The sequence below is a fragment of the Carcharodon carcharias genome, chromosome 20 (assembly GCF_017639515.1).
Source record: "Carcharodon carcharias isolate sCarCar2 chromosome 20, sCarCar2.pri, whole genome shotgun sequence".
Classification (NCBI taxonomy): Eukaryota; Metazoa; Chordata; class Chondrichthyes; order Lamniformes; family Lamnidae; genus Carcharodon; species Carcharodon carcharias.
This window is the reverse complement of record NC_054486.1, coordinates 112,896,517-112,909,210: the sequence shown is the minus strand read 5'-3', so window position 1 is coordinate 112,909,210 and position 12,694 is coordinate 112,896,517. Positions and strand designations below refer to the sequence as shown.

The following is a 12,694-nucleotide window of genomic DNA, read 5'->3' as shown; positions in this document are numbered from 1 at the left end:
TTCCGTTAACTAATTCTCAATCCATACCAGTACATTACCCCCCAATCCCATGTGCTTCAATTTTGGTTACTAACCTCCTGTGTGGGACCTTATCAAAAGCCTTCTGAAAATCCAAATATACCACATCCACAGCTTCTCCTTTTTCAATGCCACAAGTAACATCTCAAAAAACTCCAACAGGTTTGTCAAACATGATTTCTCTTTCATAAATCCATGTTGACTCTGCCCAATTATAACATTATTTTCCAAGAGTCCAGCCATCACATCCTTTATAAAATAGATTCCAACATTTTCTCTATTGCTGACGTCAAGCTAACAGGTCCATCATTCTCAGTTTACTCAGAGAAGGGTCGAGAGGCCATTGGTTGGGACAAGTGACATGTTTTTGTGTCATATATCCTATGTAATACAACCCTATATGATGTGAACTGTCTCTGGTTGAACCAGACTATTTGCAACCATGGCGTAACTGAGAAAAGCTTCCAATTTCATATCTGTATCGTTAATAAGACCATCTACTTGATCTCCATTATAAATTGCCCAACTACACCCCATCCTCAGCTAGTCTGCTGTTGAAACCCACATCCATGCCTTTGTTACCTTGACACTAGACTATTCCAATGCTCTTCTGGCCAGCCTCCCATATTCAACCCTCCATAAACTGGAGGCCATTAAAAATTCCACATTCTAACTTGCACCAAGTCCTATTCACTGATCACCCCTGTGCTGGTTGACTTGCAATGGTTCCCAGTAAAGCAAAACCTCGATTTAAAAATTCTCATCCTTTTACCTGTTCTTCACAGCATCAAATTTGAGCATGCTCAGCACTGCTCCCAGAATAAAGAACATCAGGATGGGATCCAACAGGATATACTGCGAAATAGTAATACATCCAGTATCTGCCATTAGAAAGACATGTAAGAATAATACATCTAGCATGTGCCATTAAAAAGACATGCTGAATCTTTGGAGTCATCACTGACTACAAGCTAAACTAGACCAGCAGCATTAACACCATGGCTACAGGATCAAGGCAGAGGATAGATACTCTGCAATGACTAACACCACAAAATCCCTCTACCATCCACAAAGGCTCAAGTCGGGATTGCGATAGATTATTCATTATTCACTACAACAACAGTGAAGAAGCTCAACACCGGTCAGGGTAGAGCACTTCACAAGATCAGTTCTGTATCCCTGCTACTGGATTCGATCTGCAGCCCCTCCATCCTCAAGTTTCGGCTCAGCATAATCAGGCAAAATAAAACGTTGAGCTGTAGAGAATGATATCAGAAGGGGTGACTAACAGTTGGTTCAAACAATTGGTTTTACATATTAAAGTACCAAAAAACATTACATACTGAAAGCAATGTTTCATCTGTTTTTTTCCCTGGGTCCTTTCTTTCCCTATAATAATTCAACTCCTTATTTTAATACCACGTTTTTCATGTATAATGATTTGCATATAATATTTTAGACTGGAGTGCTAACTCTATTTTACCATGTCTCTGTCTAAAGTCTTGTGCAAAAGTGTTGCTGCATCTTCTGTCAACTGATTTATCAGTAAATAACAAGGTAGGATCAGATGAATAATGTGGCCATATTGAGCAGAGCTTGCAGAGTATCAGATGCAGACAAGTGATAAAGAACTCGAAAGGCAAGTTGAGGCACCTTCAGGACATATTTCGTTGGCTTACATTTGATATATAGAGTATGTTAAATAAAAGATATGTTTGTCACAGCATGCACCTCTGTACAATCATAATTTTTGAACAGTTGCAAGGATGTGGGCTGCGCAGAACACTAATAATTCCAGTAAGAGACTCACCAAAGATAAGAAGAACAGCAGCAAGCAGTGCAGCAGTAAGTGAACCAGACAGCTCCAATATGATGAGATATGCAAAGGGAACTAGGCAGGACCCAAGGGTTGCACAGAGCTGCAGTATGGGAGGGGAGAGCACACAAGACAAAAAGAGAACAATTTAGGGTGAGAAGCATAAAGGGCAACTGAACTGTGGAACTATCAGCAAAAGATGCACCCATTTCAATAAAAAGCCCTCTCAATATAATAAAACTGTAATATGTACTATTCAGAGAGCATGTAAATTGTCAACTCTGCTCTCACTTCACCTTGTGCTATACTTTTCATTATTTACACATTAATGACTATCATGACGATCAAAGTGGTGGAAATAAACATGAATTTATTTTTATTCATTCATGGGATGTGGGCGTCGCTGGCTAGACCAGCATTAATTGCCTATCCTTAATGGTGGTGAGCTGCGTTCTTGAACCACTGCAGTCCCTGTGGTGTAGGTACACCCAAAATGCTGCTAGGGAGGGAGTTCCAGGATTGTGACCCAAGGATAGCGAAGGAATGGCGATATACTTCCAAGTCAGGATGGTGTGTAGCTTGGAGAGGAATTTCCAGATGGTGAGGGTCCCATGTGTCTGCTGCCCTGGTCCTTTTAGATGGTAGAGGTCCTGGGTTTGGAAGGTGAAAATAATGGGGAAGAAAGAACTTTTGATTTCTGCAATACACCTGAACTGATAAACAAAGCTAACTCACAATCCAGCACACACTGAACCACAAATAACGGGGCAACATGAGAAAAAACCTTAAATGAGAAATATAAACATTGTGTTAGTGTGAATTAAGCTAAAATGCTTTAGAAGGTTGAAAGAAGAGCAATCAGGATTCGAACTGTTTCAGTTAGACTTCGTTCCTTCAGTCTGGTGTTCGCTGAATGAAGTTTATCCTCCAATAGAATATCAGGTGAATCATCTAACGAACTGAGTGCTTAATTGGAAAACAAACCTCTCGACTTTCCATTCAAAGTTTAGGCCTTGTTCCACTGAAACATAGAAATTTACGACACTGCAGAAGCCTATTTGACCCATCATGTCTGTGCCAGAAGGAAAAGAGCTATCCAGCCTACTTCCACTTTCCAGCTCTTGGTCTGTATCCTTAAAGGTGACAGCACTTCAACTTCAAGTGTTTTTTTTTTTAAATGCCACAAAGCGTGCCTCCACCACCCTTTCAGGCTGTGGGATTCTCAATTCCACTTGCCTTGACAGTGCAAATGATGCCAGAAGTTGTTTAACCTTGGAGTACCCAACATCTTTTACTGAGATGAGGTAGCTGTAGATTGTCACTCCATGATAAAAGTTGCACATGTTCCTCTTTGAATTAGCCCCAGTACCCCTGGCACTAACTGGTAGCTCTTTCAGATAGCTGGCAATGACACAATACTGCATGATTCCAAGTCTCTCCTCATATTAATAGTCCAAATCCTAGGGTTATCCTGGTGAATATGTTATCCAATCTCTATGGCTTTCGCTGTACTCTGTGGCCTAATCATTCCCCCTTTATATAAAATCAAAAATGTTCTTTGCATGGCTTTATCTCCCCCAATTCAAATTTTCAGGAAATTATGAATTTACACACAAAATCCTGATTTAAAGGTTTGCAATTGGGTTGGCAGTTCAGAAAAGGCTCACTCAAATGATTCCTGGGATCAAGGGGTTGTCTTATGAGAAAAGGCTGGGCCTGTATCCACTGGAGTTTAGAAGAATGAGAGGTAATTTTATAGAAACTTACAAGATTCTGAGGGGACATGACAGGGTGGATGCAGATGTTTCCCCTTATGGAGATACCAAAACTAGGGGACATTTCCACCTTGAATGGGAGACCCCTTATTTTTAAAAGGAGGAGAACTTTTTACCCCCTCAGAAGGTCATTACCTCATTACCTGTGGAATTCTCTTTCCCAAAGAGCAGTGGAGGCAGGACTGTTGAATATTCTTAAGGCTGAGTTAGATATATTCTTGATTAACAAGAGGGTTAAAGGAAGTAGACAGAAAGTAGGGTTGAAGTCACAATCAGATCAAACATGATCTTAACAAGTGGCAGAGCAGGCTCAAGGGGCCGAATGCTCCAGATTGGTATGTTCATATATAGAGGTTGCAGCACACTAACAGCCCATTCAGCATTTAGCTGCCATATAGTTTCAAAGGTCTCTGTAGTTTCCCATGCCTCGGAATCTGGGGGCATATCCACTGGAATCTTGTGCTTTGCCTTTCTACAAACCAATTAATCAAAAAAATCTCCTTTTATTTGTCAAAATATCCATCACCTCGCTCAATCACTTCAAGATCCACTTCGTTTTCTGTGCTCTTGATGTCATATTGCTCTCTTTACTAAAACACAACGGTAAGTTCTTAAATAGCCAATCATCTACAAATAAACAATCCGAGCCCACGTTGTTTTTAATAATTTAACTGTATTTTGAATGCAGATCTCTGTTTATCTACACTTTTCATTAAGTTCATTATTTCCAAGCCCAGTTATTTCTCCAAGAATGTTTCACCTCATATTTATCCATGTTAAATTGCAAGCCATTCAGCTACTCTGTCTACAACTTCCTCAGGTGGAAATAAATTAATTTGCGTTAAACCTTTACAAAGCCTTGGTTAGGCCCCAGCTGACATACTGCGACCAATTCTGGTAGACGCACTTTCGAAGGATGTAAAGGACTTGGAGAAGGTGCAGAAGTGATTTACTCAAACAGTATCAGGGATTAGAGACAGTTACGTGGTGAGACTGCAGAGGGTAAGGTTATTCTCCTTACAGCAGATAAGGTTAGAGAATATTTGATAGAGACGTTCAAAATTACACGTGGTTTAGGGTAAATAGAATGGCAGCATCAGATGGGTCAGTGACCAGCAGACACAACTTTAAAGTTAATTGACAAAAGAGCCAGAGGGGACAGAGATTTTGTTTTCAATAATGCAGCAAATCATTATGGCCGGCCTGATAGATGGCAGATTAAAGAGTAAAAGGAAAATGGATAAAAACGTGAAGTGGAAAAAGCTGCAGAGCTGTGCAGAAAGGGCAAGAATTGGGACTAAACGGGTAGCTCAAACAAAGAGCCGGCAGATATGACAGGCCCATATGATCTCCTCCTGTGATGCAAGATTCCACAATTCTAACTTTTTTACGGTCTTCATATTTGCCAAAACATCTTACCTTTGGTGTTATTAGCAAATGTTGATTTTTAATTTTCCAAAATTCCCTATATTCAGGGAAGGTTCCATTAAATGGGAAAATATCAAATATAATTCCTTTATTCAAAAAGGGAGGGAGATTGAAAGCAGGAAACTATAGGCCAGTTAGCCTAATATCTGTCATAGGGAAAATGTTAGAAGCTATTATTAAAGATGTTATAACTGGGCACTTAGAAAAATTCAAGGCAATCGGGCAGAGTCAACATGGTTTTTGTAAAAGGGAAATCATGTTTAAGCAATTTATTGGAGTTCTTTGAAGGGGTCACTTGTGCTGTGGATAAGGGGAACCGGTGGATGTGGACTGTACTTAGATTCCCATAAGGTATTTGATAAATTACCACGTCAAAGGTTACTGCAGAAAAAAAAAACTCATGGTGTAGGGGATAACATATTGGCATGGAAAGATGATTGGCTGGCTAACAGGAAGCAGTGTTGGCATAAAGTGATGAGTGGCATGGCACAGAGATCAGTGCTGGGGCCTCAACTTTTTACAATTTAAATAAATTACTTGGATGAAGGGACCAAAGGGATGGTTGTTAAATTTGCTGATGATACAAAGATAGGTAGGAGAGCAAATTGAGGAGGAGGATGTAAGGAGGTTACAAATTGACATAGATAGGTTAAGTGAGTGGACAAAGGTCTGGCAAATGGAGTATAATGTGGGCAAATGTGAAATTGTTTATTTTGGCAGGAAGAATAAAAAAGCATATTATCCAAATGGTGAGAGATTGCAAAGCCCTGAGATTCAGAGGGATCTAGGTGTCCTAGTGCATGAATCACAAAAGGTTAGTATGCAGATTGCATGTCTTTGGAACTCTCTTCCTCAAAAGGCGGTGGAAGCAGATACTTTGAATATTTTTTTAGGGCAGAGCTAGATAGATTCTTGATTAACAAGAGGGTGAAAAGTTATCAGGGGTAGGCAGGAATTTGGAGTTGAGGTTACATTCAGATCAGCCATAACCTTATTGAATGGCAGAGCAGGCTTGAGGTGCTGAGTGGCCTACTCCGGCTCCTAATTTGTATGTTCTAACTATGTAGAAAATTTGAAAACACCACCAATAACTTGGTGCACCCTTTTCCAGTCTGAGCCACACCCATTCACCACAACTCAATTCCCTGTCCATCAATCAACTCTCCATCCACACTCCTACATTTCCATTTCTTCCATACACCTAAATTTTTCTAAAAAGCCTCATGAGACACTATCAAATGCCCTTTGAAAATTTCCCACGTTGAATCAAAAAGGCTGAACCGCAAAGGTTGAATTATGAGGAACAACTTGGTGAAAGTGAAGCACATCAAAGTCAAAAGGTGGGACACTGTACTAAAATGTCAGGGCACAAGTGAGGTGAGGTGATGTGATGGGCAAGTTTGGACAAATGAGAGAGTATTTCTTTGTACAGAATGTGAACAAAACTGAAAAAATTGGCAGGAACGGTGCTCAAGGTCTGAATATTGGAGCAGCTAGATCTTGTGGGTATTTTGAAGAGATGAGATCCAATCAGTTGCTTATTTGTGATCCTTCAAAGCTACCTTGTGACTGTTAATTAAATCGCGGTTTATAACTTACCACCTACTGAAGATTTGATACCACATATATCACTGAGCTACAGAACAGCATCACTACAGGCAATTTATGTTGTGGCACCAAATGCTTCAGCCTGGGTGATAGCCTAAGCTCAATGGGAACTTTCAGGCTGCTTCATACCATGTTGCTGGAGACAGCTCAATCCTGGACAATACCAGACAGCTGAAAGACTGACAAGTCTGACATCTTAACTGAGTAACATATTTCAACAAAGTGGCAAGCCCAAACTAGTTGAGTTCCAAAAATTATAAGTGTGGTAAATAAGATTAGAACTAAGAAGTAGGTGCAGGAGTAGGCTATTCTGACCTTTGAACTTGTTCCGCCAATCAATAAGATCATGGCTGATCTGATGTGGCCTGAACTCTAATTTCCTGCCTGTCCCCCTTAACCCTTAGTTCCCTTGTCAATCAAAAATCTGTCCAATTCAGCCTTTAACATTCTCAATGATCCTGCCTCCACTGCTCGCTGTTGGGGGGCGGGGGGGGGGAGAATTTCAAACATTAAAGAACCCTCGAGAAGAAATTCCTCATCATCATCTTGAATGGGAGACCCCTTATTTTGAAACTGTGTCTCCTCATTCGAGATTCCTCCATGAGGGGAAACATCCTCTCATACCTGGGAGTTTGCTGAGTGGGCAAGTTCGGGAAGGAGGTGTTCCTTTCCTTTGCATTTTCTATCTTTTTCAGGCTGTAGGAATTGATTCCTACTCTACTACAAGGAAAACTAGCTTTTTTATGAGTGTCCGGTAAGTATTCCAGTCTGAAGGTTTAAAGTAGTACACAAAATGGTGACAAAGTTAATAAAAGATATAAAAAAGCAAAATGAATAAGTGAATAATATAATTAAGTAATGATTAAAATACATTAAGAATGGCAGGACAGGTGATATGTCAAGGCTGCAGGATGTGGGAGCTCCTGGATGTCAGTGTGGTCCAGGGCAAACACGTCTACAGTAAGTGTTTGCGATTCACTCATTGAGCTGGAGGCTGAGCTGCAGACAGCTGTGACACATCAGGGAGGGGGAAAGTTACCTGGATGCTTTGTATCAGGAAGTAGTCACACCGTTTAGGATAGGGTCTTCTGAATTGGTCAGAAGCCAGGGACAGGAGGGTGTGACTGCAAATGAGGCAGGTAAGGGGACCCAGACAGTAAGAGTGCAGGAACCTCAGCCTTGCAATTGTCCAATAGGTTTGAGGTTCCCTCAGCTTGTTTGGAGGCTGCAGTGTAGATGAACAAACTGATCTGGCACCATGGCACAGGAAGCCATTCAAGTGGGGGGAGCAGAAAGGAATGTAATGGTTGTAGAGAGTAGTACAGTGAGGGGGATTGAACGTTCTTTGCAGCAAAGAGCGAGTCCAGACAGCTGTGTTACTTGCCGGCGTCAGGATTTGGACCACTGCTCAAGGCTCGATAGGAACTTGCAGTCAGAGGGGGAGGATCCAGTTGGCATGCTCCATCTATGTACTAATGACAGGAAAGGGTGTCTGCAATGAGTGTATGAGGAATTAGGCACTAAATTAAAAAGCAGAACCTCAACAGTAATCATCGCTAGATTATTATCTGAGCCAAGTGCAAATTGGCATAGGGTACAGAGAGAGATGAATACAGGGCTCAAAGACTGGTGTGGGAGAGGTGGGTTCTGGCTCATGGGGCACTGGCACAAGTGCTGGGTAAACTGGGGGCCGTACCACTGGGATGGTCTACACCTGAATCATACTGGCACCAGTGTTCTAGCGAGACGCATAACCCAGGAAGTAGAGAAGGTTTTAAAGTAAATAGTGGGGGCAAGAGATCCAATTTGAGAAGATGTGATAAATCAAAGAGTGGAAAAAAGACAATAGAGAAAGGTATTAATGTGGAAAATGATAAACAGACTGTGACTGGAAGGGACAGAGAGTATAGGAGTATAAATTTAATTCAGTTGACAAGGCCAGAAGTTACAAAAATAATAAAAGAACAAAACTTAAGGCTCTGTATCTGATTGTATGTAGCATTCTAAACAAAAAAGATGAACTGAGAGCGCAAACAGAAATAAGTTAAATATGATCTAATAACGTCTGCACTAAAGTGCTGCTTTGGGCTTCATTAGAGTGCTTCAGTTGGGGTTTGGTGAGAGAGGGAAGGAGTTGGGTGAAGAGGGAAGGAGGTGATCCTTTCATTTTTTACCTTTTCTCAGTAGAAAGAGTGGCAGCCTTGGTTAAGTAGGACCTGATAAGTATTGCTTCTGTCCTTGATATTCTCTAAACAAGAGGAAGTAAAAGTAAAGGGAATATTTAAGGGTAAGTTATGGCAGGGCAGCTCAGCCAAGTGGAATGCTCCTCCTGTGCAACATGGGAAGTCAGGGACACTTCCAGTATCCAGGGCGACCATGTGTGCAGGAACTGTCTGCAGCTGCAGCTACTCGAAATCTGTGTTTTGGAGCTGGACTGTGCTTGGAGTCATTGTGGAGCATCCGCAAGGATGAAATCTTCGTGGAGAGCATGCACAATGAGGTGGTCACACCACAGGTAAACAGGCAGAAAGGAGATGGGTGACCACCAGACAGAATAAAAGCACTAGGCGCGAGTCCCTCTCCAAAAGATTTTCCTTTTTGGATACTGCTGGGGGAGGTGGTTTTTCAGGGGAATGCAGCAAAAGCCAAGTCCGTGGCACCATGCATAGCTCAGTTGCACACGGTGGGGGGCATGGAAACTAGGATCCCAAATTTTAACAAAGGAAACTACGAAGGTATGAGGCTGTGCTGGCTCAGATAAATTGGGGAGCTTCATTAAAAGGCATGATGGTGGATAGACCGTGGCTAATATTTAAGGAAGGAATGTATGCATTGCAACAGTTATACAGTCCTTTCTGGCACAAAAACACAACAGGAAAAACAGCCCAGTCATGGCTAACAAAAGAAATTAAGGCGAGTATTAGATCCAAAGAGGAGTCATATAAAGTCGCTGGAAAAAATAGCAAGCCTGAGGTTTGGGAGCAGTTCAGAATTCGGCAAAGGAGAACCAAGGGACTCATTAAGAGGGGAAAAATAAAGAATGAGAGTAAACTTGCAAGGAACATAAAAGCAGACTATAAAATATGTATGTAAAAAGAGAAAGATTAGTGAAGACAAATGTAGGTCCCTTACTGCCTGAAAGAGAATTTATAATGCAGAACAAGGAAATGGCAGAGCAATTAAACAACTACTTTAGTTCTGTCTTCACAAAGGAAGACACAAATAACCTCCCAGGACCAAGGGTCTAATGAGAAGGAAGAATTGAAGGAAATTAATATTACTAAAACAATAGTGCTGGGGAAATTAATGGGACCGAAAGCCGATAAGTCCCCAGGGGCTGATAATCTACATCCCAGGGTATTAAAGGAGGGGGCCATGGAAATATTGGGTGCATTAGTTGTCTTCTTCCAAAATTCTGTAGATTCTTGAACAGTCCAGGCAAATTGGAGGGTGGCAAATGTAACCCCACTATTTAAAAAAGGAAAGAGGGGGGAAAACAGCAAATTACAGACTGGTTAGCCTATCATCAGTAGTAAAGAAAATGCTAGAATCTATTATAAAAGATGTGATAACAGGACACTTAGAAAATATCAATGGGATTAGACAAAGTCAACACCGATTTATGAAAGGGAAATCACATTTAACAAACCTACTGGAGTTTCTTTGAGGCTGTAACTAGCAGAATAGATAAAGGAGAACCAGTTCATGTGATGTATTTGGATTTTCAGAAAGCTTTTGATAAAGCCCCACATAAGAGGTTAGTGTGCAAAATTAAAGCACATGGGATTGGTGGCATGGATTAAGAATTGGTTAGCAGACAGGAAACAGAGAGCAGGAATAAATGGCCCTTTTTCGGAGTGGCAGACAGTGACTAGTGGGGTACCGTAGGGATCAGTGCTTGGGCCCCAGCTATTCATAATATATATCAATGATTTGGATGAGGGAAGTAAATGCAATATTTCCAAATTTGCTGATGACACAAAACTTGGTGGGAATGTTGATGTACAAAGGGACCAGGGTGTCCTTGTATACCAATCACTGAAAGCAAGCATGGAGGTGCAGCAAGCAGTTAAGAAGGCAAATGCTATGTTGGTCTTCATTGCAAGAGGACTTGAGTACAGGAGCAAGGATGTCTTACTACAGCTGTACAGGGCCTTGGTGAGACCACACCTGGAGCAGCGTTTGAAGTTTTGGTCACCTTGCCCAAGAAAGGATATACTTGCCATAGAGGGAGTGCAGCCAATGTTCACCAGACTGAATCCTGGGATGGCTGGATTGTCACACAAGGAGAGATTGGGTCGACTAGGCCTGTATTCACTGGAGTTTAGAAGAGTGAGAGGAGGTTTCATTGAAACATACAACATTGACAGGGATGGACAGACCGGATGCAGAGGTAATATTTCTTCTGGCTGGGTGTTGGGGTTGGTCTAGAACAAAGGGTCACAGTCTCAGGATACGGGGTAGACCATTTAGGACTGAGATGAGGAGAAACTTCTTCACTCAGAGGGTGGTGAACCTATGGAATTCTCTACCACATTTACTTTCACTCTATTTTTCCCCTCTTTTCCCCTCCTGTGGAGGCCAAGTCACTGAACATGTTTAAGAAAGAAATAGATAAATCTCTGGGCTCTAAAGGCGTCAAGGGAGAGCGTGGGACCACAGCGTTGAGATAGAGGCTCAACCATGATTGTACTAAATGGTGGAGCAGGCTCGAAGGGCTGAATGGCCTACTCCTCTTCCTATTTTCTATGTTTCTGTGATAGCCATTACAGAGACATGGCTGGAGGGTGACATAAATTGGGAACTGAATATTGAAGAGTATGTGACATCTAGGACGGACAGGAAGAGAAGAAAAAATGTAGGGGTGGTTCTGTTAATCAATGATGATGTTAGCACATTAGAGAAGGATGACCTAAGTTCAGGAAACCAGGAAGTAGAAACGGTTTGGCTAGAGATGGGAAAGGATAAATGCAAGAAGTCACTTGTGGCAGTGGTGTACAGGCCCCCTAACAGTAACCCAACAGTAGGACCAGGCCTAAAGGGAGAAATAATGGGAGCTTGTCAGAAAGATACAACAATTATCATGGGGGATTTTATTCTGCATGTAGACTGGGAAAGTCAGATGGACAAAGGTAGCCTAGATGAGGAATTTATCGAATTTCTGGGATAGTTTCTTAAAACAGCATGTTCTGGCACCAACCAGACAGCAGCCTATACTAGGCCTGGTATTGTGCAATGAGATAAGATTAATTAATGACCTCAGTGAAGGTGCCCCTAGGTACAGTGGTCATAATATAATTGCATTTTACGTTGAGAGAGAGAGAAGAGTGGGTCCAAGGACAATTGAGGACATGAAAGCACAGCTAGCTAAAGTGAACTGGCAAATTAGGTTAAGGGATAGGTCAACAGAATTGCAGTGGCAGACAATAAGGAGATACTTCAGAATACACAGAATAGATCCATTCTAACAGGAAAGAAAAATTCCAAGGGGAGGATCCACCAGCCATGGTTAACTAAAAAAATTAAAAACAATATCAAACAAAAAAAAAAGCATATAATTGCGCAAAGGTGGGTGGCAGGTCAGAAGATTGCTGTCTTTTATATTCTGTCCAAAGAATGAGCAAAAGATTGATAAGAAAGGAAAAGTTAGAATACAAGAGAAAACTAGCTAAAAATATAAGACAGATAATAAGATATTTCTATAGATATTTTAAAAAAAGAGTTAACAAACTGAACGTTGGTCCTTTAGAAAGTGAGTCTGGTGAATTAGTAATGGAAAATAAAGAGATGGCAGATGAATCAAACAGGTATTTTGCAATGGTTTTCACTATAGAGGATACAAGTAACCTCCCATAAATAGCTGTAAATCAGGAAATGGAAGGGAGGGAGGAACTCAAGAAAATTACAATCATCAGGGATGTGGTACTGAGTAAATTCTTGGAGCTGCGGGCTAACAAGTCCCTGGGTCCTGATGGACCTCATCCTAGGGTCTTAAAAGAAGTGGCTCATGGGATAGTTGATGCATTGGTTTTTATTTTCCAAAATTCCC

General features: G+C 41.3%; 1 protein-coding gene across 6 annotated transcripts in view; it reads right to left on the bottom strand.

Moving 5' to 3' along the window:
• Positions 1-12,694, bottom strand: part of pomt2 (protein-O-mannosyltransferase 2) — a 117,800-nt gene that overhangs the window by 87,840 nt on the left and 17,266 nt on the right. For 5 of the 6 annotated variants that reach the window (XM_041214578.1, XM_041214580.1, XM_041214575.1 and 2 more), the window contains 2 exons: positions 1,829-1,937; positions 791-899 (listed from right to left, as the gene is read on the bottom strand). In XM_041214578.1, coding sequence (XP_041070512.1) covers positions 791-899; positions 1,829-1,937 — 218 coding nt within the window. The remainder of the gene's footprint in view (positions 1-790; positions 900-1,828; positions 1,938-12,694) is intronic. The other variant, XM_041214579.1, reaches the window with a different exon arrangement.